Consider the following 25,792-nt stretch of genomic DNA (forward strand, 5'->3'; position numbering starts at 1 on the left):
AAGACTGTAAGGGCGGGCCTGCCTTTTCAACCCTGCTGAGGAGAACCACACCCAAACCCAGCTGTTGCCAATTCAGGGATGGAAATACCTTTCTAATTGGCCCCGTCTTTGAGCTGCTCGTCGCTGCCTCATGTCTATTATAGCCTGTGCGTCTTCATCCAATGAATCCAGGCTACTAGCTGGGGAGAGCCCCCCCCCTCCCCGGGGGTCTCAGGCTGCTCTCCCTCCTACTCTTCCTGACATTCCTCTCCCCCGTCTGCCTGGTCCTCCCCCTCCTGTTCACTGTCCTCCTCCTCTGGGCATGGATCCGGCAGAGATCCAGCCGGTCCCTGAGGAGCCTCAGGCTGAATCACAACATATACCAATTCATAGTACAGTGGTACCTCTACTTAAGAACTTAATTCTTTCCGTGACCAGGTTCTTAAGTAGTAAAATTTGTAAGTCGAAACAAATTTTCCCATAGGAATCAATGTAAAAGCAAATAATGCGCTCAAACCCATTAGGAAAGAAATAAAAGCTCGGAATTTGGGTGGGAGGAGGAGGAGGAAGAAGAGGAGGAGGTTTATTCCAGGCACAGGTTTATTCCCTCTTCAAGCACCCAGAGAAAGGAAAACACTTCGTTCGCTTTGGACTGCCAAAGCCTCCTTAAGCGCCACCGAAAGGCTCCTCTGGCAGCCCAGAAAAGCCCGAGATGGCTGGGATTAAAGGGGGAATGGCAGGAAACTGGCCAGGCCTTCGTGCCACTCTTAAATTTCCTGGGAAATTTTTCCGGGCTCGGGTTCTTAAGTAGAAAATGGTTCTTAAGAAGAGGCAAAAAAATCTTGAACACCCAATTCTTATCTAGAAAAGTTCTTAAGTAGGGGCATTCTTAAGTAGAGGTACCACTGTACTTTTACAGCCCTCTCTAAGCGGTTTACAGAATCAGCACATTACCCCCAAATAATCTGAATCCTCATTTTTCTCAATTTACAGAGCATTATGAAGCGGCATGTAAGTCTACTGTAAGTGTTATTGTTATTTATCATCTGAGTACCGAATAGATTTGCAGGGATGAGACAAAGATAATGTCTCATTGAATCTTCAGAGAAACAAGCTCTCATAAATGACCTGAAAAATATGTCCACCCTGGCCATCACTTGAACATGATTGGAAACTTCTCCTGCTGTCATTTCTATGGTTCTGAGAACCATAGAAAAATTGGGTCACCAGGGCAGCTCTTGTGGGATTGATTTGTTCTGGAGTGGCCCTATCTTCCCTCAAAACCAGAGTTTGCCCAGGCTGCTTTGCAAAGGAACTTAACATGGTCATCAATCCCGCTTGAAGTCAAAAGTAGACAGTTAAGCTTTCTGTTGTGGTTAGCTCTGGCCCAGCTCCTGCCCCAAGGACTGTGGATGTGGGGGAGACATCCACATGCTGCAGGCCTGTTTTGCCCCCCCCTGTGGAATCTGCTGATGAAGGCTCCTCTGACCAAGAAGACATCAGTGACAGGGAGGAGGAGAGTGTGGCAGACAGCTCAGAAGGAGATCAATTATCTAGCTCCTCCTTGGATTCAGAACAAGAGTTAATGATACAGCCACGCATGCGGAGAGCGATGCATAGGCAACAACAACTGAGAGATTATTATCAAAGAAAATGAGGCCACCTGTGGTTGGGTGGGGCTGTGGTAATTAGTGAGGCTGCTGTGGGTTTGGCCATTGTGGAGGATTATCTGATCGTTGTGTTTCGTGACTGCTTTACTGACTTTGACCTTTTGTGTGCTTATTTCCCCCCGCTTTGAAACTAATCCAGGGCAAAGGGTGTTTCACTTTGTGAAAGAAGAAGGACTGTGAATTGCCTCACAGCTGCAAGCTAAGTATCACAGAACTGATAAGGGACTTGTACCAATTACCAGTTTGTTTGGAGACGAGTGCTCTTTGCTATACCAAAAGAGGGCTTAGTTTAAGTGAATTTTCATTATAAAGAACATTGTTTTGAATTTTCAAACGTGTGTGTGTCTGAAATTTGTACCTGTGAATTTTTGGAAGGAGTCTACCAGAGAGCCTGAGAGAACAGTTTCCAAAGCCCAGCCTTTCCAAATTGCCATTTCTCCCTGCAGATTCTGGGCTGTGGAGTTTGAAACAGAAAATAATATGTGGGTGAAGAGTTAAACTTTTAGCCACTCCCACATTATTTAATGTTGCCAACCGATCAAAGCTTCTTTTCATTTAATAAAATAAATGGCCATCAGAGCTTCTTCCCCATAATTAAAACTTTGCTTTTCTGCAAGGTGTCACAATGATTGTCAGAGTTCATTAGTGACAGGCTGCTTGTTCCTTTTCAATGTTCAGGACAGCACCCACCGTCCTCCAAATAGCATCACTTGGAACCGAGCAAATGCGCTTCTTGAGCCTTGCTGTTTTCAGCCCACATTTTTGAAGGGATGTTGTTGTTGTGGGGTTTTTTTTTTGGCAGGGTTTGGCAGGGTCTACTTTTTAATCCTCTCCAAAGCCTTAATATTTTAAAGCAACGGCAGCTTTTCCTTTCTGCTTTCCTAGTGGCAAATGCAGCCTGCCTAGAATAGGGAATCAATTATTTACTATCACAATTCGGTCAGTATATTTATCAGGTGCTTTACTCTGAAATCTCGGAAAAGGCGAACGGGCCGGGGGTGGGTGGGGAGCCTTCTTGCTTGTGCCTTAAATAAATACGTGAAAACCAATGAAAAGAAACCATCCATTGGGGTAAAACTAATGTAGGAATCTCTCTTTTTTTTTTGGGGGGGGGGGGGGTTGTCAGAAATTTAGGAAGGAGGATGCAAGTAGTTCAGAGAAATGAATGGGGAGGAGGATGAGAAGGAGGAGGGTCAGAGGAAGAGAAGAGGAAGAAGAAGGAGACGGAGTAGGAGGAAGAAGGAGGAGAGGAAGAAGAAGGAAAAAAAGGAGGAAGAGGAGGAGGAGGAGGAGAGGAAGAAGGAAGAGAAGGAGGAGGAAGAAGAGGAGGGGGAAGAGAGGAAGGAGAGGAAGAAGAAGGAAGAGAAGGAAGTGGAAGAGGAGAGGGGGAGGAGCAGGAGAGGAAGAAGAAGGAAGAGAAGGAGGAAGAGGAAGGAGAGAAGGGGAGGAGAGGAAGAAGGAGGAGGAGAGGAAGAAGAAGAAGGAGAAGGAGGAAGAAGAGGAGGAGGAGAAGAAGGAGAAGGAGAAGGAGAATTAGAAGGAGGAGGAACAACAGGAGGAGGAGGAGAGGAAAAAGGAGAAGGAAAAAGGAGTAGTAGTAAAAGTTCTTCCCCCTTTCAAGGGGAAGATTGAAGCAGAAGACTGTCCATCTAGTCTGCCCTTATGCTATTTCCTGTATTTTATTTTAGGATGGATATTTTTTTATCCCAGGCATGTTTAAATTCAGTTACTGTGGATTTACCAACCACGTCTGCTGGAAGTTTGTTCCAAGGATTGACCATGTCCCCACTTTCCCTTCTGTCCTCCAGACTATACAGATTGAGTTCATTAAGTCTTTCCTGATACGTTTTATGCTTAAGACCTTCCACCATTTTTGTAGCCCGTCTTTGGACCCCTTCAATTTTATCCATATCTTTTTGTAGGTGAGGTCTCCAGAACTGAACACAGTATTATTCCAAATGTGGCCTTACCAGCGCTCTATACAGCGGGGTCACAATCTCCCTCTTCCTGCTTGTTATACCTCTAGCTATGCAGCCAAGCATTCTACTTGCTTTCCCTACTGCCTGACTGCACTGGATGACTCAAACCTGCCTCTTCCTAGTCCAGCACCTTCACCAATACCCCAAACTCCTTTTCATAGCTGCCTGCGTAAGTACAAATTTAGAACAGTCAACTACCATCGATCTCTGAAAAGCTTTGCTGGGATTATAGTCCTCGAATGGCTTTCAAATGATCTGGTTTTTTTTTTGTTTCCATGATAAATAAGAACCTCTAAGCATGCTCCAAGTGGTTTAGATTGAAAAGGCTACAACAGAAAAACAACGGAGAATGGCAGCTACGAGTAAATGCACTGCATTTCCCAACAGAGAAATATTCGCGTGTCCTTTGAGCGTATTTATCTAAAAGCGATGAGAAAGAACAAAGCTGAGTCAGGGAACAGAGCCCAGAATCCTCTTGCTATGACAACTTTGGATTCCAGCACATCTCACTCTTGAAGGTGCTTCAGAAAAGACAGCTGGGTCAGCAATTCCGGGGGAAGAGCAGCCTGAGGCCAGCAGGCACTCCTCGACTTACAATGGTTCGTTTAGTGACCAGAGTTACAACGGCGTTGGGGGGGTGGGGAAGACACAATCGCTTTTCACACCTGTAGCCAGCAGTGGGTTTCTCTTACCTTCCCTACCGGTTCGGAAGTGCGTGCATTGCTACACTTGCACACACGTTACATCCCGATATGCGCGGAAACTTTTGCGCATGCGCAGAGGGCTTGTTACCAGTTGCTTTCTTTCTTTTTTCTTTTTTAAGCATTTATTCAAGGTATTTTATTCATCCTGACATGAAAATTTATATTCATGGCCACAAATTGTAGATGATTAAAAATGTACCAGCAAATGATGAAAAATTGCACTTAAATCACTACTGGGGAAAAATGTATTTCACAAATAATACCATAAAGGACAGCTTCATGTATTTTATAAATAAAATACAGTTCATTTTGCCCTTTCACAGAATGGATTTTATATTTACATCTTCTGTATTATCACCTGAAATTTACATGCAGGCATTGTTGGAAACTTCAGCTGTCACAATACTCTTTATTCCCAAATTTGATAAAGTACCTCTAATTATTCCACATGTAAATGCCAAATACTTAGGGGCATTTTTCAAATATTGCTTTCCTGCAAACCTTTGAGTCAAAGGATGAAATTTGTTATCCTGAAGTACATAGATACCCTGATGATTGGTCCTAAGTTTGTCAATTTGTTTTTTGAATACAGTAGTCCAAATATATTTGCAAACAAATTTCATTATATCTAATTCATCTTTGAATCGTGCAGTATCTTTTGTGAACCTTTCTATTATTGTTATTGTTGTTGTTGTTGTTGTTGTTATTATTATTATTATTATTATTATTATTATTATTATTATTATTTAGATTTGTATGCCGCCCCTCTCCGAAGATTCGGGGCGGCTCACAACAACAGAGACAGTACAAATCCAAAATTAAAACAATTTAAAACCCATTATTATAAAAACAATCATACATCTCATACAAACCATACATAAAGCGGAAACGGCCCAGGGGAATCAATTTCCCCATGCCTGACGAAAGAGGCTAGTTTTAAGGAGTTTGCGAAAGGCAAGAAGGGTGGGGGCAGTCCTAATCTCCGGGGGGAGTTGATTCCCGAGGGTCGGGGCCGCCACAGAGAAGGCTCTTCCCCTAGGTCCTACCAGACGACATTGTTTCGTCGACGGGATCTGGAGAAGGCCAACTCTGTGGGACCTAACCGGTCGCTGGGGTTTGTGCGGCAGATGGCGGTCCCGGAGATATTAATCCTTGTCTACTCTAAATCCCATGTTTTCCAATCTTGTGATACAATGTCCATTTTCCCCATCACCTTGCTTGGTGGCACAGTATAACCATTGCATTGTGAAACAAGAGGGAGAGAGCTTCGTCCACCATCTCTGACTTATTCACGCTGAGCTCTTCTCCCGCCTGAAAAAAGACCCCACAGCCCCTATCCACCCTCTGACGCAATTGATGCAAACCGAGACCCCTCTCAACTGCCATTTCAGCCATTTTCAAGCAGCAGCAACCAGTGGACTGGTTGGCCATCACTACCAGCGAATGGGGCCAAATTTCCACCACCAGCTCGCACAAACCGGTTGGAACCTGTAGCAACCCACCACTGTCTGCAAAATCCCTCTGGTCGCGTGATCAAAATGCAGAGGTTTGGCAACCAGCATGTATTTATGTCAGTTGCAATGTCCTGGGGTCACGTAATTTCCCCTTTTACGACCTCTTGTCGAGCGAAGTCCACGGGGAAAGTTTAGATTCACTTAACAACCGGGTTCCTAGCTGGACCACTGCAGCAATTCACTTGAAGAGCGTGGCAAGAAAGTTGGTTAAAATGGGGCAAGGTTGTTAAGTGGGTCAATGGCAGATCATCTTTGACTTAACAACCATAATAGACCACAAAATTTATGTTGTTAAGTGAAACATTTGTTAAGCGAGTCCCCTCCCACTTTTATGACCTTTTTTCCACCGTTGTTAAGTGAATCACTACAGTTGATAAGTTAGTAATTTGGTTGTTACGTGAATATAGGTTTCCCAATGTCTTTCATTCATTCATTCATTCGATTTTTATGCCGCCCTTCTCCTTAGACTCAGGGTGGCTTACAACGTGTTAGCAATAGCACTTTTCAACAGAGCCAACATATTGCCCCCACAATCTGGGTCCTCATTTTACCCACCTCGGAAGGATGGAAGGCTGAGTCACCCTTGAGCCGGTGATGAGATTTGAACCGCTGACCTTCAGATCTACAATTCAGCTTCAGTGGTCTGCAGTACTGCACTCTATCTGCTGCGCCACCCCGGCTCTCTCTCCTGTCCTTCCTTCCTTCCTTCCTCCCTCCCTCCCTCCCTTGATTTGTATGTCACCCTTCTCCAAAGTCTCGGGGCGGCTTACAAGATACAATATATGCGTACAAACAAATCTAATTCATTAAAAACTACAAGATAAAATCTTTGCTTGTTGGAAGGTCGCAAAAGGGGATCATATGACTGTGGAATGCTAAATAAATATGAGTCAGTTGTCTAGCTGTCTGAATTTTGATCCCGTAGCCGTGGGGATGCTGCAATGGTCACTAAGTGTGAAAAGCGGTCATAAGTCATTTTTTTCCATGCTGTTGAAACTTTGAACGGTCACTAAATGAACTGCTGTAAATCAAAGACTACCTGAATTAAATGGTCTCCCCGTTCTGATTTGTTGCTGCTATCTCTTTCTCAGCTCTCGAAATTTGGAAGGTTAGAAATAAAAAAAAAGAAACGAAAACCTGAAATAAAACAATAACAAACGATAAAAAGAGCCTTTCACAATGGGGAAAACACAAGTCGCCTGAGTAGCAGACTTCATAATTTGGTTTGACTCCTGAAAACCGCCGGAGCAGTGTCTGTTCCGAGCGATAAATCCCAGCATTGCCAAGTTAAAATTGTTTGGTTGTATTGCTAGCGTGAACACATCAGCAACAACTTTGTCAAGGGAGACAGACGTTTTTAACCATCCAGGAGAGGCTCAAAGAAAAAAAACCCCATAAGGTTTCACCGCAGCTAGCAATAAACACATTTTTATTTTTTATTTTATTTTTTTTAAAAACCCACCAAAATGTAAAATTCAGCCTTGCACAAAAGAAGCAGTGTCATGAGAAAACTTAGGACTCTGAAAAGTTCTGTAAATGCTGCATTTTCAATATTGGACTGTCACTCTTCATTCATTCCCTGACAAGGCTGTCAATCAAATGACAATCTAGTTTTGTTCAGAGTGTAACCAAAGATCAAAGCAATGATATTGCTGAGTTACCATTATCTTCCCAGAGATAAAGACCCCAAGACTTTCCTGCTGCGCGGTAATATAAACTTTGCTAGAGCCGATTGTTCTCGGGCAAATAAGCCAACCCCTTGTTATTTTACATACTTTCTAGGTCCTGTCATTTAGCATCAAGGATTCATTTATTATTTATTATTTTATTTATTATTTGGATTTGTATGCCGCCCCTCTCTGAAGACTCGGGGCGGCTCACAACAAGTGAAAAACAATCCAATACAATCCAATTAATTAAAATATTATAAGTTTAAGAAAATCCCCTATACTAACATACACACATACAGGCATACCATATATAACTTCAACGTGCCCAGGGGGAGATGTTTAGTTTCCCCATGCCTGACGGCAAAGGTGGGTTTTGAGGAGTTTACGGAAGGCAGGAAGAGTAGGGGCAGTTCTGATCTCCGGGGGGAGTTGGTTCCAGAGGGCCGGTGCCGCCACAGAGAAGGCTCTCCCCCTGGGGCCCGCCAACCGGCATTGTTTAGTTGACGGGACCCGGAGGAGGCCCACTCTGTGGGACCGAATCGGTCGCTGGGATTCGTGCGGCAGAAGGCGGTCTCGGAGATATTCTGGTCCAGTGCCATGAAGGGCTTTAAAGGTCATAACCAACACTTTGAATTGTGACCGGAAACTGATCGGCAGCCAATGCAGACTGCGGAGTGATGGTGAAACATGGGCATACCTGGGTAAGCCCATGACTGCTCTCGCAGCTGCATTCTGCACGATCTGAAGTTTCCGAACACTTTTCAAAGGTAGCCCCATGTAGAGAGCATTACAGTAGTCGAACCTCGAGGTGATGAGGGCATGAGTGACTGTGAGCAATGAGTCCCGGTCCAGATAGGGCCGCAACTGGTGCACCAGGCAAACCTGGGCAAACGCCCCCCTCGCCACAGCTGAAAGGTGGTTCTCTAATGTGAGCTGTGGATCGAGGAGGACGCCCAAGTTGCGGACCCTCTCTGAGGGGGTCAATGATTCCCCCCCCAGGGTAATGGATGGACAGATGGGATTGTCCTTGGGAGGCAAAACCCACAGCCACTCCGTCTTATCCGGGTTGAGCTTGAGTCTGTTGACACCCATCCAGGCCCCAACAGCCTCCAGGCACCGGCACATCACTTCCACCGCTTCGTTGACGGGGCATGGGGTGGAGATGTAAAGCTGGGTATCATCGGCATATTGATGATACCTCACCCCATGTCCTTGGATGATCTCACCCAGCGGTTTCATGTAGATGTTAAATAGCAAGGGGGAGAGGACCGACCCCTGGGGTACTCCACAAGGGAGAGACCTCGGAGTCGACCTCTGACCCCCCACTAACACCGACTGCGACCGGCCAGAGAGGTAGGAGGAGAACCACTGAAGCACAGTGCCTCCCACCCCCAACCCCTCCAACCGGTGCAGAAGGATACCATGGTCGATGGTATCGAAAGCCGCTGAGAGATCGAGGAGCACCAGGACAGAGGATAAACCCCTGTCCCGGGCCCGCCAGAGATCATCCATCAACGCGACCAAAGCGGTTTCCGTGCTGTAACCGGGCCTGAAGCCCGACTGCTGGGGACCTAGATAATCGGCTTCTTCCAAGGACCGCTGGAGCTGGAGTGCCACCACCTTCTCGACAACCTTCCCCATGAAGGGAAGGTTGGAGACTGGACGATAGTTGTTAAGTACTGCTGGGTCCAGGGAAGGCTTCTTGAGGAGGGGGCGCACAAGCGCTTCTTTATAGAGTGATGGAAAAACTCCCCTCCCCAAGGAAGCGTTGGTAATCTCCTGGGCCCAGCTCCGTGTCACCTCCCTGCTGGCCGAGACCAACCAGGAGGGACACGGATCCAGTAAACAGGTGGCGGAACTCACAGCTCCAATGGCCTTGTCCACTTCATCAGGTGTCACCAGATCAAACTCTTCCCAGACAGGTGGACAAGTACGTGCCCCAGTCACCTCGACTGACTCGTTGTCAGTCGACTCTGTTTTACAATTGGAGTCGAGGTCGGCCCGGATCTGAGCGACTTTATCAGCGAAAAACGTGTTAAACTCCTCGGCACTACTCTGCAAGGGCTCCCCAACTCCCCCCTGGTTAAGAAGGGAGCGGGTCACCCTAAACAGAGCGGCCGGGCGGGATTCCGCTGATGCAATCAAGGCGGCATGGTACGCGCATCTTGCCGCCTTGAGCGCAACTTTGTAAGTCTTAATAAAAGCTCTTACAAGTGTTCGATCAGATTCAGACCTACTCTTCCTCCATCGCTTCTCTAGACGTCTCTTTTGGCGTTTCAACTCCCGGAGCTCCTCGTTGAACCATGGGGCTCTACGGGGTCTAGCGCCACGGATAGGTCGCAAAGGCGCAATCCGGTCGAGAGCCTCCGCAGCAGCCGTATTCCAGGCCTCCGCAAGAGACTCCGCCGAACTGTGGATGAGTGCCTCTGGAATAACCCCAAGCGCCGTCTGGAAACCCTCTGGATCCATTAGGCGTCTGGGGCGGAACATCTTCATTGGTTCCGCCTCCCTGCGGGGAAGGATTGGAGCCAGGAAGTCAAGCCGTAGTAGAAAATGGTCTGCCCATGACAAAGGCACTGCTTCTAAGCCCCTTAGTCTCAGACCATTGCTCAATTGCTCGGAAAGGAATACCATGTCAGGTGCGTGCCCCCCCTCATGAGTCGGACCCCGTACTACTTGAGTCAGGTCCATGGCTGTCATGGTGGCCATGAACTCCTGTGCCAACCCCGAGGTTTCGCCGAGTGACGGCAGGTTGAAGTCCCCCAAGACAATAAGTCTGGGGAACTCCACCGCCAACCCGGCTACCTCCTCGAGTAGCACAGGCAGGGCTTTTGACACGCAGCTGGGAGGCAGGTACGTGAGAAATAAGCCCACCTGAACCCCTAAGTCCAACCTCATCAAGAGTGACTCGCAACCCGCAATTTCCGGAGCAATGAGTCCACGTAGGCAAAGGCTCTCCCTGGCTATAATAGCCACTCCTCCCCCCCTTCCCTGGGGTCGAGGTTGATGCCATATCTGAAACCCAGCTGGGCAAATTTCAGAGAGAGGAACACTTCCCTCTGGGCCCAGCCAGGTTTCAGTGATACATGCCAGGTCGGCCTCCTCATCCAGGATCAAATCCCGGATGAGGAGAGCTTTATTTACCACCGACCTGGCATTGAGCAGCAGCAACCTGAGTCCAGGGCCAGAGTTACACTCATCACCAGTACCCAAGATTGGGCTCACAGAGTTGGAACAAGGGACCGTTATTAAGCAACGGTCTCTCGTTCCCCTGGAACGGCTAACTCTGTGACCCCCGCCATATCTGCCTCTCCCCAGCAACACAGGGATATTCCGGCCCTCTGCCACCCCAGAGATCAATGCTCCTTCCTCCCCTGCCTCCCGAGCGTCAGGTGGGCCAATTCTGTCACTCATACTACTGTCACTCATCCCATCCATACCATATTCCCACCCACCCCAACCATCACACTCATACTCATTCATTCCATATACAACATTGAATCTACTCCAGTCATCCATTAATTAGAGACCCCCCCCAATATTAAAAGAGGATTAAATTAATAATAGATAAAAATGCTGATAGAATATAGCACAGTATAATACATATAAATAGAATAAAAAGTTCACAAGATTAATAATTAATAATATAAAATAGCATAAAATGTTAAAAATGGTATAAATCAGTTCTTAATATTAATTATTAGCACTAAACAATACCCAACCAAGGAATTGCCCATTCAGACAATCAAACAGCAAAAAATTGAAACTACCAAGAAGAAAACACTCCCACCAACACTGACAGGGTGAGCTACTGTATATAAAGAGAGAGTAGCCCCCTTTCCTTGTCTCCCAACACTGATGATGTTACGTAGTTGGGTAATGAAATGTCTGCAAGAATGCAGAGAGCAATAAGGACCCCACAGTCCTTATCCTCCTCCTCCATTCCACACATCCTATGTCCTTCTAGCACTGATGATGTTACCTTGTCGGGTAGTGGTGAGGAGGGCGTTTGCCCAGGTTCGCCTGATGAGCCAGTTGCGGCCCTATTTGGACTGGGAGTCATTCCTCACAGTCACTCATGCCCTCATCACCTCGAGGCTCGACTACTGTAATGCTCTCTACATGGTTCTACCTTTGAAAAGTGTTCGGAAACTTCAGATCGTGCAGAATGCAGCTGTGAGAGCAATCATGGGCTTCTCTAAGTATGCCCATATTACTCCAACACTCCGCAGTCTGCATTAGTTGCCGATCAGTTTCCGGTCACAATTCAAAGTGTTGGTTATGACCTATAAAGCCCTTCATGGCACCGGACCAGAATATCTCAGGGACCGCCTTCTGCCGCACGAATCCCAGCGACCGGTTAGGTCCCACAGAGTGGGCCTTCTCCGGATCCCGTCGACTAAACAATGTCGTCTGGCGGGACCCAGGGGAAGAGCCTTCTCTGTGGTGGCTCCCACTCTCTGGAACCAGCTCCCCCCTGAGATTGCCTTTCGTAAACTCCTTAAAACCCACCTCTGCCGTCAGGCATGGGGGAACTGAAACATCTCCCCCTTGCCCATGTTGTTTTGGTGTTTGATGGATTGTGTGCTTGTTTTTTATATATATATTGGGGTTGCTTTTATGAATTTTTTAACCTAAAACTGTAATTAGATTGGTAATTATTAGATTTGTCACTATGTACTGTTTTTGCCATTGTTGTGAGCCGCCCCGAGTCTGCGGAGAGGGGCAGCATATAAATCCAATAAATCTAATCTAATCTAATGAAACATCGCAAGAGAACAGCTCAGCTTAGAGAGCACTAAGGACCCCAGAGTTTAACCCTGAGCTACAAATCTTCTCAAGGGACCCTATGCTATTCCCAGGCGCTTTCTTTGCCCTATGGCCAGCCAGCCTAGCAGTGAGAGAAACCAATGTCAATTAAAATGAGGAGGTGGGGGAGGAAGAAGAGGTAATGAGCCATTTCCCTTTCTTGCTACCCTTCCCCCCCCCCACTTGCTCTGTGCCTCTTTCACGAAATATATTGAATGCCTTTTACTCAATAACAATAGTTAGGCAATAAAAAGATGAGTGAGCAAAAAGGCGGTATATCATCATTTTGTTTGTGACTTTAGCCCAATGGCAAATGAAAGGCATCCAGAATCAATTCCAAGAAGCTAATAAATTCCACCAATGAAAGCGGGGAAAATATAAACTTTTGCAACCTCATCACTGGGCTGATTTGTAAGCAAAGCCGGCTTTCGTCTCTATGTCACCTACACTTTTACATCCAAGTGGGTAATATAACATTTCTACCCAGCCGATATTCAGGGGGGCTAAACACATTTATATCTCCTTTCTGTGAAATGTTATGTCCAGCTAATATCCTAGTAAAAATAAAAATGTTTCACCTGCAGGAAAGCAATCGTGCCAATTGCTATCAGTCATTTCTCTAAGGGAGACAGGTTTTCCTTCAAGGACAACCTGAGAAATTTTTTAGATCTTTACTAGCCTTGCAAAGGTCTTTGGAATGGCTCTTAAAAGAGACAGCGAGAAGAGGCTCGGAAAAACCGGCCCCAAATTATGCATTTGCAAATTGGGATGTTCTCGTACTCTTGATGATCAGGTGGGATGGGGGGGGGGGGAGACAAAGCCCAGACAAGATAACTCCTTCTTGCTTAAAAGTCTGTGCTGACCAGTTGGCCCCCATCTTCACCCAAATCTTCAACAAATCACTAGAGATGTGCTATGTTCCTTCCTGCTTCAAACGCTCAACTATCATCCCAGTGCCGAAGAAGCCCTCCATCAAGGAACTGAATGACTACAGACCAGTTGCTCTAACATCTGTAGTTATAAAAACCTTTGAAAGGCTAGTGATGTTCCACTTGAAAACCATCACGGATCCACTGTTAGACCCCTTGCAATTTGCATGCATTTTGAATAGATTTTATTAAATGTACAGTATTGTGGATATGCATTTGATGGAGTTATGTTTTGTACTGCGTGGATTTTACAACTGATAAGCTCTTAACTTAGATTAAAAAGTAAGAGGATACATAAATACACAGTGATATATACGGTATATACATATATATATGCCGGGGTGGCGCAGCAGGTAGAGTGCTGTACTGCAGGCCATAGAAGCTAACTGTAGATTTGCAGGTCAGCAGTTCAAATCTCATCACCGGCTCAAGGTTGACTCAGCCTTCCATCCTTCCAAGGTGGGTAAAATGAGGACCCGGATTGTGGGGGCAATATGCTGGCTCTGTTAAAAAGTGCTATTGCTAACATGTTGTAAGCCACCCTGAGTCTAAGGAGAAGGGCGGTATAAAAATTGAATAAATGAATGAATGAATGAATAAATAAATAAATAGCAAATAGACAGATGATGCTGTTAATATGGCTCTGCACTACATCCTACAACCTCTTGAATCTCCAAAGACCTACGCTAGGGTCCTTTTTTTAGACTTTAGTTCAGCATTTCACACCATCATACCTCACACGATAAATACAACCTAAGGACTTAACTTTATACTCGATCACTTTGCTTTCTAACAAATACACCCACTATCTCATCATACCCCAATGTTGCATTCCCTGAAAATGTCTGCTACTTCGCAGACTCATCCCATCCCTTTCCCTATCCCCAATTTCCCTCCATCAATATCTCCTCCCCTTCCTCCTTTTTTTCCTTTCTTTCTCTTTTTCCTTTCTTTTTCTTCCTCTATTTCCCCTTTTTCTTCTATTTCGTTTTCTATTCTATAGATTTACTACTCTATTTCATATTATGCACATGTATTTTACATCTTTTGTTACGTATTGTAATTGTGGTCATAACATAGCGATATTTATTACCTTAGGATCGTTTTATTACTATGTAATGCTTTCTCTCCCCCTCTCCCTTCCCCCCTCCTTTTTTAACTATTTAAACTCAATTAACTTTATTTAAAACAAAACAAAACACCATCACACCGGACATTCTTTTAACTAAACTAAATCAGCTAGCAGTACCTAAACACACTTTTAAGTGGATCACAAGCTTTCTAACAGACAGGAAACAACAGGTAAAGCTAGGAAAAATCACCCAGATACCTGTACAATTATCACAGCTCCCCCCCACCCAAGGCTGTCCACTCTCACCACTTCTCTTCTCTCTATACACCAATAACTGCATCTCAAACTAGTCTTCTGGTATAGCCCCACTGCTCAAGCAGGAGAACCTATACTATTTCAGATGTGACTGTCTAGTCTCTTTTTAAAATCCTCTAGTGATGGAGCACCCACAATCTCTGGAGGCAAGCGGTTCCACTGGTTAATTGTCCTCACTGTTAGGACATTTCTCCTTAATTCCAGGTGGCTTTTCTCTTTGATTTGTTTCCATCTATTGTTTCCTATCTTGCCCTCTGGTGCTTTGGAGAATCATTTGACCCCCTCTCTTCTTTGTGGCAGCCTCTCAAATACTGGAAGACTATTATCATGTCGCCCCTAATTCTTCTTTTCACTAGACTAACCAAACCCAAATCCTGCAGCCGTTCTTCATATATTTTAGTCTCCAGGCCATTATTATTATTATTATTATTATTATTATTATTATTATTATTATTATTATTATTATTATTATGTCAATACAACACAGCAAACGAGATCACTATGCTGAATTTCGTATTTTATCACCAGTCGGGCGCTTCCCAAGCACCTAGGACTGCGTGATGTAGCGGTGAATTATGTTTGCTGATCCCAGGCCTTTTGCAATTGACAGATGGAGATTTTGTCAATTCCGATGGTTTTCAAATGTCCGCTGAGATCCTTTGGTACTGCGCCCAGCATGCCAAGTACCACTGGGACCACTTTCACTGGCTTATGCCAGAGTCGTTGCAGCTCGATTTTTAGATCTTTGTATTTCACTAATTTCTCTAGCTGCTTCTCCTCAATTCTGCTGTCCCTTGGGATTGCGATGTCGATGATCCATACTTTCTTTTTCTCCACAATCAGGATGTCTGGTGTGTTATGCTTCAGAATTCGGTCAGTCGGAAGTCGGAAGTCCCACAGTAGTTTTGCTTCCTCATTTTCGACCACTTTTTCGGGCTTATGATCCCACCATTCTTTGCCACTGGTAAATGGTAGTTCCGGCACAAGTTCCAGTGGATCATCTGTGCCACAGCATCATGTCTATGCTTGTAGTCAGTCTCCTGGCCTTTCGTAAAGTTTTAAAAACTTACCTTTGCCGGCAGGCCTGGGGCCGTTGAGCTTAACATTTTGCTCCGGTCAAGAATATGATTATTTGAATGGTTGTGAATGCCTGGTTTTTGTATATCTTGGGGTTTTAATATTAGTTTTAGGCTGGGTTTCTTCTGCTATATTTTATATTGTATTTTACTCTCATTTTTGTAAGCTGCCCTGAGTCTGCGGAGAAGGGCGGCATAGAAATCCAACCAAAATAAATAAACTATATTTGAAGGGCTGCCACAGAGAGGAGGGGGTCAAGCTATTTCCAAGGCACCTGAAGGCCAGACAAGGAATAATGGATAGAAACTGAAAAAGGAGAGAGACAACCTGGAAATCAGAAGAAATTTTCTGACAGTGAGAACAATGAACCAATGGGACAAAAGTTGCCTTCAGAAGTTGTGGGAAGCTTTCAAGAAGCGACCGGACTGCCATCTGTCAGCAATGGTTGTAGGATCTCCTGCTTGAATGGGGAGGCTGGACTAGATGACCTACAAGGTCCCTTCCAACTCTGTTAATCTGATCTGGTTAATGAAATATCTGCCAGAAAAGAGTATTGATTTCTAAACACTTTCTACAGCAAGGGATAAAGTCACCAGGATAGTAGGTCTTTCAGAAAAACTCTGGGAAAGAAAGTCTAACAGTAACGTTTTCTCGACAACCTATTTGGACCGGGAGTCACTGCTCACAGTCACTCATGCCCTCATCACCTCGAGGTTCGACTACTGTAATGCTCTCTACATGGGGCTACCTTTGAAAAGTGTTCGGAAACTTCAGATCGTGCAGAATGCAGCTGCGAGAGCAATCATGGGCTTTCCCAAGTATGCCCATGTTACACCAACACTCCGCAGTCTGCATTGGTTGCCGATCAATTTCCGGTCACAATTCAAAGTGTTGGTTATGACCTATAAAGCCCTTCATGGCACCGGACCAGAATATCTTCGGGACCGCCTTCTGCCACACGAATCCCAGCGACCGGTTAGGTCCCACAGAGTCGGCCTTCTTCAGGTCCCGTCAACTAAACAATGTCGTCTGGCGGGACCCAAGGGAAGAGCCTTCTCTGTGGTGGCTCCGACCCTCTGGAACCAGCTCCCCCCTGAGATTAGGATTGCCCCCACCCTCCTTGCCTTTCGTAAACTCCTTAAAACCCACCTCTGCCGTCAGGCATGGGGGAACTGAAACATCTCCCCCTTGCCCACGTTGTTTTGGTGTTTGATTGATTGTGTGCTAGTTCTTTATATATATTGGGGTTGTTTTATGAATTTCTTAACTTAAAATTGTACTTGGATTGGTGGGTATTGGATTTGTCACTATGTACTGTTTTTGCCATTGTTGTGAGCCGCCCCGAGTCTGCAGAGAGGGGCGGCATATAAATCCAATAAATCTAATCTAATCTAATCTAAACACTTTCTACAGCAAGAGATAAAGTCAGCAGGACAGTAGGTCTTTCAGAAAAACTCTGGGAAAAAAAGTCTAACAGTAACGTTTTCTCGACAATAAAAAAAAATAACCAAAGAGAAAACTTGGTCAGAAATGTGCTGTCGTCACTAAGTCTTTGGAGAGGGGCGGCATACAAATCCAAATAATAAATAAATAAAATAAAATAAAAGCAGAAAACTAGTTACTCATTTTTAAATTTTTAAGGATAGCAGCATTGTCTCTAGGTTGATCCTTTAAGTCCTTTTTATTTTAAGAATCACTGATATGATTCAACCTTATGAAGTGCCTTATGTCCAACATTCTTCAGTTGTACAATGAAGGATAAATATTTTAAGAACAAAAAAAGAAGGAAAAAAACAAAACAACAGTTACTACAAAGCTTTGTAACCTTAAAGGCTTGCTGGATTTTTATCAACACCACATTCTGGTTGGAACAAAACCTTGGAATATCTGTTCCCCTTTTCCATCTGCTAGTCCCCGGGGTATAGCCTGTTGCAGAGGTACTCTGTTGCTCCTCTCCGCTTGCCTTATGATAAACAAAAGACATATGCTAATATATTTTGTCCGTGATGGCTGATTCGTCTTGGACAATCTGCTCTGTGCAAGCACATAAAACAGCACATGGCGTCCATTATCAATAGGAAAGTTTTTAAAAAAGAAAACAGAAGAAAAGGAAAAGCAATTACATTCCCAAGCCAAAACACTGGTCTCTTCTTATCTTGACTCATTAATTTTCATTTTCCCCACTCAAAAAATAAACTAAAAAATAAATAAAAATAGAACCGATTGGTCTGAAAGAGTGTTATTAATTTGCTCCTCCTCCCACCTTCCCAAAAATGATTTCCAAAGGGTTGTTTTGGTTGTTGTTGAAAGCGGTGATAACAGATGCTAGGGACGGTTGAAAGCAAAATTAAACATGGCAATATTGCGTAGAATAAAACCTTTAAAAGAACGCACACCCGGCGCGAAGGACGTTGGTGCAAGCCAAATATTTTGAATGGAATGAAGACACGAGTTTTACAAAAATTAACATATTGTACCGGATTCTCTCCTCACCCACCTCAATGTAATGATACCTTCTGTCCAAATTCAATCTGGCCTTTAATTAAAAATATATATTTTTGTGTTTCCCCAAACATGTTCTTATCTTTCGAGCCTAAAATAAACTAATGAGGGGTGTGAGTATGGAGATTCTCAGTCATCTAGGTCAGCGGTCACCCACTGCTGGTCCATTTGGGTAGTCTGCAGAAAAATTGTTTGCGTTTTGTGTATTGCACAAAATCAGTGCTTCTCAAACTACGGCCCCTGGGACTGATACGTGCAATGAACATTTGTGTTGCTGCAGAGAGTCTCCCCCTTCGGGGTCTTTTTGTGCAGGTTGGAGGGAAGGAGATATTCCCAACTTGGGGTCTGCTTCAGCCTCCTAGTGTGGGACTTTGGGCAAAGGCTGGAGGGAAGCACTGCTCCTCGGGACTCCTCGGAGAGGGGCGGCATACAAATCCAATTAAACTAAACTGGTGGCGAAGAGTTGGAGGGCTTTATTCCAGTGGGAGTGCATCATGGCCTGGAACTGGCTGGCCATCTCAGACCCCTGAATCTCCAGGTGCCGCTACCTGACCTTGCACTGCTGCAGGTCTTCCCTCTGCTTGGAAAGCCTATGCGCCTAGTCCTCAGTGAGGTGCTTCTGCTAAGTCTCCTTCTCGGTCAGATCCAATCAATCAATATGAACTTTATTTGATTAGTCAATCAACCATATCAAAGCGAGGAAAAGGACCACATCGGTCATCATAAAACTGTGACTGGTTAAAATACAATAAAATTGGCTAAAATAGAGGGAATCTGAATAAACAATAACTTAATATGCAGTATAATATGCTAAAATTGAGTAGTAAAACATGAGAATATAACTCGTGCAAAGGATTATATTAAACAAATCTAAGATACTGATATAAAATATTCTTAAGTGAGTTCATCTCCTTTGCATGCCACCCCAATATGTTCTATAAAACGTATTCTCATCTGAACAGCCCTGACTATAAACCTAGCGGTTCTAGAAACTACATATATATTTGTACCCTGAAGAAAATATGATAATTGTTTATTACAGTCCCAGTGTATGATTTTGTCAAGTAGGGGCTGTAAATACTGAGGTCTTACTGAGGAGTATAGTTTACAATTGAGTAGCACATGTGCAATGTCTTCTATTTCTGGTGCACCGCAAATGCATGTTCTCTCAAAATATGGTACTTGGTGGAATCGTCTGTATCTAACCATAGAATCTAACTGCTCGAATCTTGCTCTAGTGAGTGCTGTTCTATGGTATTGGGTCAGACCCATTGTCAGATATTTTTCTAGTTGAAAGGCTGTTTTGTTCTTGGCTAACCATTTCAGTGACCTGCACTTAGCAAGTGCCTCAATATCAGTTTGGGCATTAACATCTCGGCCTTTTGGCTAAGATCAAGTGTAGTATCAGTCAGATCCAATTTGAACTGAGTCAGCTGTTTGGCCAACTTTTTCCCATGGTGGTTGCTTAGCTCCAGCAACTTCTTCCTGTTGGGTACTAAGGAGACTGGGCAGGGAGGCGAGGAGTGGTTGGAGAGGAATGACTGGGAGGGGAGTGGCTACGCCCACCCTGTCACATGACCACCTAGTCACGCCCATCTATCCAGTCATTAGGCAGATTACACTAGTGGTCTGCGGAATTTAAAATTATGAATTTAGTGGTCCCTGAGGATTGAAAGGTTGGGGACCCTGATCTAGGTCATGCTAGTCCCAAGGTGCTTTGTCAAATAACAAGTGGAGTTTGTTTTTCCTTGAAGAAGTTTCGCTTCTCATCTAAGAAAATTCTTCGGTTCTAACTGAACTGAAGAAGCTTCTTGGATGAGAAGTGAAACATCCCAAGAATATAGTCCACTAAGGTTGAGCATTAAATTGTCTCTAAGAACATAAGAAGAGCCATGCTGAATCAGGCCAAAGCCCATTGAGTCCAGCATTCTGTGTCACATAGTGGCCCACCAATTGTCCATGGGGATCTTGAGCAGAAATAGAAGGCAAGACTCTCCCTTTCCCTCGACCCCCTTTTCTATCCCATGAATGATTTTATACACTTCAATCAAGTCACCCCTTAAATGCCGTCTTTCAAGGCTGAAGGGACCAAGGTGTTGCAACCTGGTTTCATAAGGGAGGGGCTCTATTTCCTTGATTAGGATAAGGACTCTAGATAAGGGTTAATCTTCATTTTCAGTTGCAACGGCTTCCTGCAACCCTGCCAGTGAAAATCAAGTTGGAAGGGCCGTGTGCAGCCCTCACAATCTCCATTTTCACTGGCAGAGGGACCATGGGCTGGTCTTTTGCTGTTTCCAGGGTCAGATCTAAGCATCATTTCGTGGCGAACCTGCGTGTCCGCACGCGATTTTGCTACCTGCCCAGGTGCAGTAGCATAATTGCGCTGGACTCCGCTAGCACTCAGAGCCACAAGGGCGAGCACACATCACCGTTCCACCTTAGCAGCCTATCTCTGCCTGCACAGGAGAACGGAGCTCGAAAGCAGGTTAGTAGAGTGGGGAGGGAATGTGGATTTTGCAGTAACCTTCCGCAGGAGTGGGGACAGAATGGAGATTTTGCAATATCCTTCCCCCATGCCCACAAGCGATGCCCACCAAGCCGTGCCCACAGAACTGGGAGTAAAAAAAAATTGAATCCCACTACAGTGATACCTCGTCTTACAAACACCTCATCATACAAACTTTTTGAGATACAAACCCGGGGTTTAAGATTTTTTTGCCTCTTCTTACAAACTATTTTCACCTTACAAACCCACCACCGCCACTGAGATGCCCCACCTCCAGACTTCCGTTGCCAGCAAAGCACCCATTTTTGCGCTGCTAGGATTCCCCTGAAGCTCCCTTCCATGGGAAACCCCACCTCCAGACTTCTGTGTTTTTGTGATGCTGCAGGGGAATCCCAGCAGGGGAATCCCAGCAGCGCAAAAACGGGTGCTTTGCTGGCAACGGACATCCGGAGGTGGGGTTTCTCAGCAAGGGGAGCCTCAGTGAAATCGCAGCATCGCAAAAAAACAGAGGTCCAGAGGTGGGGTTTCGAGGACTTCGGTGTTTTTGTGATGCTACGATTTCACTGATGCTCCCTTCGCTGGGAAACCCCACCTCCGGACTTCTGTTGCCAGCGAAGCGCTCGTTTTTGCGATGCTGGGATTCTCCTGCTGGGATTCCCCTGCAGCATCGCAAAAATACAGAAGTTTGGAAGTGGGGTTTCCTATGGAGGGGAACTTCAGGGGAATCCCAGCAGCGCAAAAACGGGCACTTCGGCTGGCAAAAGGGGTGAATTTTGGGCTTGCACGCATTAATCGCTTTTCCATTGATTCCTATGGGAAACATTGTTTCGTCTTACAAACTTTTCACCTTAAGAACCTCATCCTGGAACCAATTAAGTTTGTAAGACAAGGTATCACTGTATTGTCCTCCACCCCCTATCGGATCATTCCCTGAGCACCATCTTTTGCCCTGTTCCGCAAAGAGGGACTGGACTTAGACCCTTTGTGATCACTTAGCAACTCTAGATTGAGTCCTCTCTTGACTCCACAGAGAAAGCATCTCTTCCCCTGTCTTGCCAAGATCATTCCTACATACCATGAAAATCAAGATGTTTTGGACACAGTCTTATGTAGGGAAAGCAACTATTCAAAGATTTGCACCACCAAAGCAATCGTAGTTCACGCAAAAGAGCCAAATTCTCACTTTTTCAGTCTTGTCCTCAGAACGAGAGCACGAATTCTTTTACAGCCAAAATCACATCCTCTACATATATTACGTCTTGCAGAAAAGATCTACCACTACTTAGCTACTCCAGGGTACTTTCCACGGATGATCTCTTTTGACCCCCCCTTTGAGGGCAATCTTGGTAAATTATTTGGAGCCTCTCATCTGCACCCCATCCCTGAGACTGCCACTGGAACATGCTTTCAATAATTAGCTCAAGCTCCCCCAAACTCCAAGTTACAGCAAAGCTGGCAGTTTCTGGCTGAGAACGCTATAAATCATTTTCAAAATCATGATGATATTACTGAAACCAGATGTGAAAACATATGCTTAGCATGCCTGTGTAAATTGCTGACTTGCCATACTTGATAAACGTTGATACTTTTGTGTTAACTACATATCCCCTCCATCATGACATCCTAAATCCTTGATGATGATGATAGTATCATCTTCATCATCATCACCACCATCATCAACGTTGGCCTTGATAAAGATAGAAGTGGCAAAACCTGTTTTCCTCCTTAATGGTTTCATGACATCAAGCCACCTTTGAAACCAAGCAACAGAGGGGTGAAAATGCATAACAATCCATCAATAAAATGCAAGCAATTAAATTGAAATTCAAAAATGCAAGAGGCAAGCTGTAATGAATGCAAACGCATTAATATGGTTAGTTCATTACATTCGGGTGAAACGCAATTCATTGCAAGTGCAAAATGCAATTAATGCAAACACGAAGAAGTTGAACAACTTATTGAACCTGCAGCCCCAACGGGATCACTGTCAAGTATTTCTGAACTGACAGGTGATTGAACTTATTTTTGCTGAAACAATTGGCGTTATTCTGTAGGCTTAATCTGAATCATAAAATCAGATGTTACAAAAAGTCTGAGATATATTCAAGAATGCAACTGTCTGCCAACTATCAGAGTTATAATCAAGTATGTGTGACTTAAACCATCTTTAGGATATATAAAAAAGTAGGGTGGGTTTTTTTTTATCCATTCATATTATAAACTACAAAACAATTTGCTATCATTTTTTCCCCAAAACAATCTGGTTCACCAAATCTATAGAGGTCTAGGAGCTTCAGCAGAACCTGGATTAAATTCTGATAGTGGGATCCAACCAACCAATAAGTTACTTCCCATAGTTATTTGGGAATCAGATGGCCTCTAAGACTTATCAATCAATCAATCAATCAATCAATCAATCAATCAATCCTGAAGAAAACTGAGCAAAAGGATCAAGTTTCTGAGCACATAGTGAGTAACAAGCAGAACTTTGCCCATCCAATAAAATTCTACAGATATGGGAACAGATAGCTGGGACTTTGAGAGTGAGATTACCCTTTATAAAAGAGGAGGAGGGTCTTGCTTCCTTGACCCCAGTTACATGGCAAAATACTGGATGTGAATGCAAATATCACCCAATCCTAACCATCAGAAAACAGATCTTCCAATTTCAACATACAGATAAAGAGCACACACAAAAAAATCTAAAAATTATTTTGATACGAGAAAAATGAAAAATGGTGTTACCTTTCTCCTTTGAGAGTTTTTTGGGGTTGGGTCCAGATTCTTGATCTATTGCTTCTCCTTCTCTAATACTTGACAACAGACCTAAAAGAAAATTGAAGGTGCGTAGAGAAGGGAGAGAAATAAGGATTAGTTTGTTTGTTTATACACAAATGCATGCATGCTGACCACACCCACTAGCAGTTGGAACAGAGTTCTTTTCAAGCCATTTTCAGGCTCTTGGAGGCTCAAGGAAAACCTCTAGAGCCTGGGGAGTGCAAAAAGGCCCCTCTGTCCCTGATGCAGGAGGCCGACCATGCCCCGCACCCACCATGCAACTGGGTAGAGAACCCCTTGCTAAAAATTTTGACGCCCACCCTTGGTCATAATGGATGGTTTCACTTTGACTGGCAATTTATTGCACAACATACAGGTTTGTTTCATTTCTCTCCCTTTCCCCTTCCTTTATAATAATTTTCAGATATACATTCACTGTCCACAGTACTTCCTGTCTCTCATTTTCCACATTGCTGTTCCTAAATTCAAAACGGTCAAACGGTACAAACCAATTCTATCTGGTGTGTTGTCAATTTGGGATGGAGAACTTGAAACACTGCTGCTCTGGTGTGAAGAGGCATGGCTCCCGGGTCGCTGGCCCTCTTCTACAGATGGAGCAGGCGAAGGGCTGTCCTGAATCCTTTCCTTTAAAAAAAGAAGAAGAAGATTGGTTCAAGCAATCAAGGGGTGGCATACAAATTTAATAAATAATAATTATTATTATTCACACATTTTGTGACTGTATGTGTTCTGTCTGGGTGCCCCCAGACTTCAGCACCAACTGGAAAAAACATCCAGACACGCTGGTAGAAACAAAAGCACTTTATAATTTGAAAATAAACACAGAGGAAAACCTGTTCTTCCCCACAGGCAGGCTATGAGCCTTCACAGCAGACCTCTTGCTGGCACACCCACCTTTTCCCCTCAAGGTTTCAGTATTCAAAGTCACAAGCCAGAATTCCAAGACGCCAAAGATCACAGCCAGGTCTCACGACTCCCAAAGATAATTCTCCACAAACCAGGAAGGGTGGGTCTGCCTTTTTAGCCTTTCCGGAGAGCACCACACCCAAACCCAGCTGTTGCCCATTCAGTGCTTGAAGTACCTGGCTAATTGTCCCCTTCGTTGGGTTGCCCTTCTCTGCCGGAAATCTATTATTCCTTGTGCCTGGTCATCTAAAGAATCCAGGCTGCTTGCTGGGGAGAGCTCCCCCTCGGGCTGAGATTCCTCCTCCTCGTCTCCCTCCTGTTCCTCATCCTCCCCCCCTGAGCAGAGAGCCGGCAGAGGGTCAGCCGTTCCCTGTTCCTCATCCTCCCCCTCTGAGCAGAGAGCCGGCAGAGGGTCAGCCGTTCCCTGAGGGGCCTCAGACGGAATCACAACAGTATCTAGGAGGTATATTATTTACTCAATGGCCCCAGGCCTGCTGGCAGAGTCAGGTCTTTAAAGCTTTCTGGAAGGCCTGAAGGATGGGGGCAGTACTGATCTCAGGAGGTAGTTGGTTCCAGAGAGCCGGTGCTACCACAGAGAAGCCCCCGCGGCCCCGCCAACGACATTGCCTAGCTGATGGAACCTGGAGAAGACCAACTCCGTGGGCCTCCTTGGTTCCTGGGGGAAACAATTTTATTTTGGCTGCAGCACCCCTACTATCAACACTTTCCTCATCCCCTCCTTTCCCCCTCAGATCCAGTCTGTGTTAGCACTGAAGCAGCAAGAGAGAAAATCAAAATGGCCCCCGGCAGGCTAACTTCAGAATTGACCTGGAAGTTGAAAGTGAAGAGAAAGTGACTGGAACTCTAAAACTCAAAGAAGATTTTGACTTCTAATTTCGTCCAGAGCCATCTCTAGGTTCTGCTTTTGAGCCTACCTTGGAGTTCTGTACTTGAGAGCAAGCATTTTTTAAGCCTCATCTTTCAAGCAAAACCTTTTGAAGGTTGTGCAGTCTTATGACAAGGGGCCTTTATCAAGAGTATGTTGTGTGGTCTGTTCTAAATGAATTGTTCAGAAAACACTGCCTCAAATGTGTTTTTAATAGGATAGTTATTGGACATTCAATAGCAAGTGAACCTCAAAATCACAGATGCGTATCTATTATGCAGTGGATAATCCTCAACGGAGCTGCTTTCTTAACTAATTATCTCTTAGTTAATGAACATACAATAACTAATAAAACTTAAAAGGGAAGCCTTTAATTGCTCTACTGTTAGCCTACTAATTAAAAATATTTGTTAAGCTTAAGCAGATAGTAATTCTATTCTTGGCTTTTCAGGTTTGGTACATCTTGAGGGAGTTT

The 25,792-nt window shown here is 44.6% G+C and overlaps 2 protein-coding genes and 1 pseudogene across 3 annotated transcripts in view; 1 reads left to right on the forward strand and 2 right to left on the reverse strand.

The window, feature by feature from the left end:
- The window catches only part of DACH2 (dachshund family transcription factor 2), a 386,481-nt gene that overhangs the window by 42,199 nt on the left and 318,490 nt on the right, over nt 1-25,792 (reverse strand). Inside the window, exons 6-8 of the mRNA XM_070760141.1 lie at nt 25,367-25,380; nt 24,014-24,149; nt 23,472-23,552 (exon numbers count right to left, since the gene is read on the reverse strand). Coding sequence (XP_070616242.1) covers nt 23,472-23,552; nt 24,014-24,149; nt 25,367-25,380 — 231 coding nt within the window. The remainder of the gene's footprint in view (nt 1-23,471; nt 23,553-24,013; nt 24,150-25,366; nt 25,381-25,792) is intronic.
- Nucleotides 4,698-5,576, reverse strand: LOC139171485 (trafficking protein particle complex subunit 6B-like). Of its 2 annotated transcripts, XM_070759745.1 has the most exons (3): nt 5,480-5,576; nt 4,872-5,008; nt 4,698-4,796 (listed from the first exon to the last, which is right to left on the reverse strand). In XM_070759745.1, the coding sequence occupies exons 1-3, from the start codon at nt 5,574-5,576 to the stop codon at nt 4,698-4,700; spliced, it is 333 nt and encodes a 110-aa protein (XP_070615846.1). The 2 variants fall into 2 exon arrangements, with proteins under 2 accessions (XP_070615846.1, XP_070615845.1); XM_070759744.1 differs by having other exon boundaries at nt 4,698-5,008.
- Nucleotides 19,587-19,728, forward strand: LOC139171746 (U2 spliceosomal RNA; annotated as a pseudogene).

Source organism: Erythrolamprus reginae, chromosome 8 (genome assembly GCF_031021105.1).
Source record: "Erythrolamprus reginae isolate rEryReg1 chromosome 8, rEryReg1.hap1, whole genome shotgun sequence".
Taxonomy (NCBI): domain Eukaryota; kingdom Metazoa; phylum Chordata; class Lepidosauria; order Squamata; family Dipsadidae; genus Erythrolamprus; species Erythrolamprus reginae.

Bases quoted from the DNA above. Each gene is read 5' to 3' on its own strand.
- LOC139171485 (XM_070759744.1), bottom strand. From the start codon at position 5,576: ATGCAATGGTTATACTGTGCCACCAAGCAAGGTGATGGGGAAAATGGA. The intron at 5,009-5,479 runs AATATCTCCGGG...CAACAATAACAA, and splicing joins ATTTAGAGTAGACAAGGATT to TAATAGAAAGGTTCACAAAA.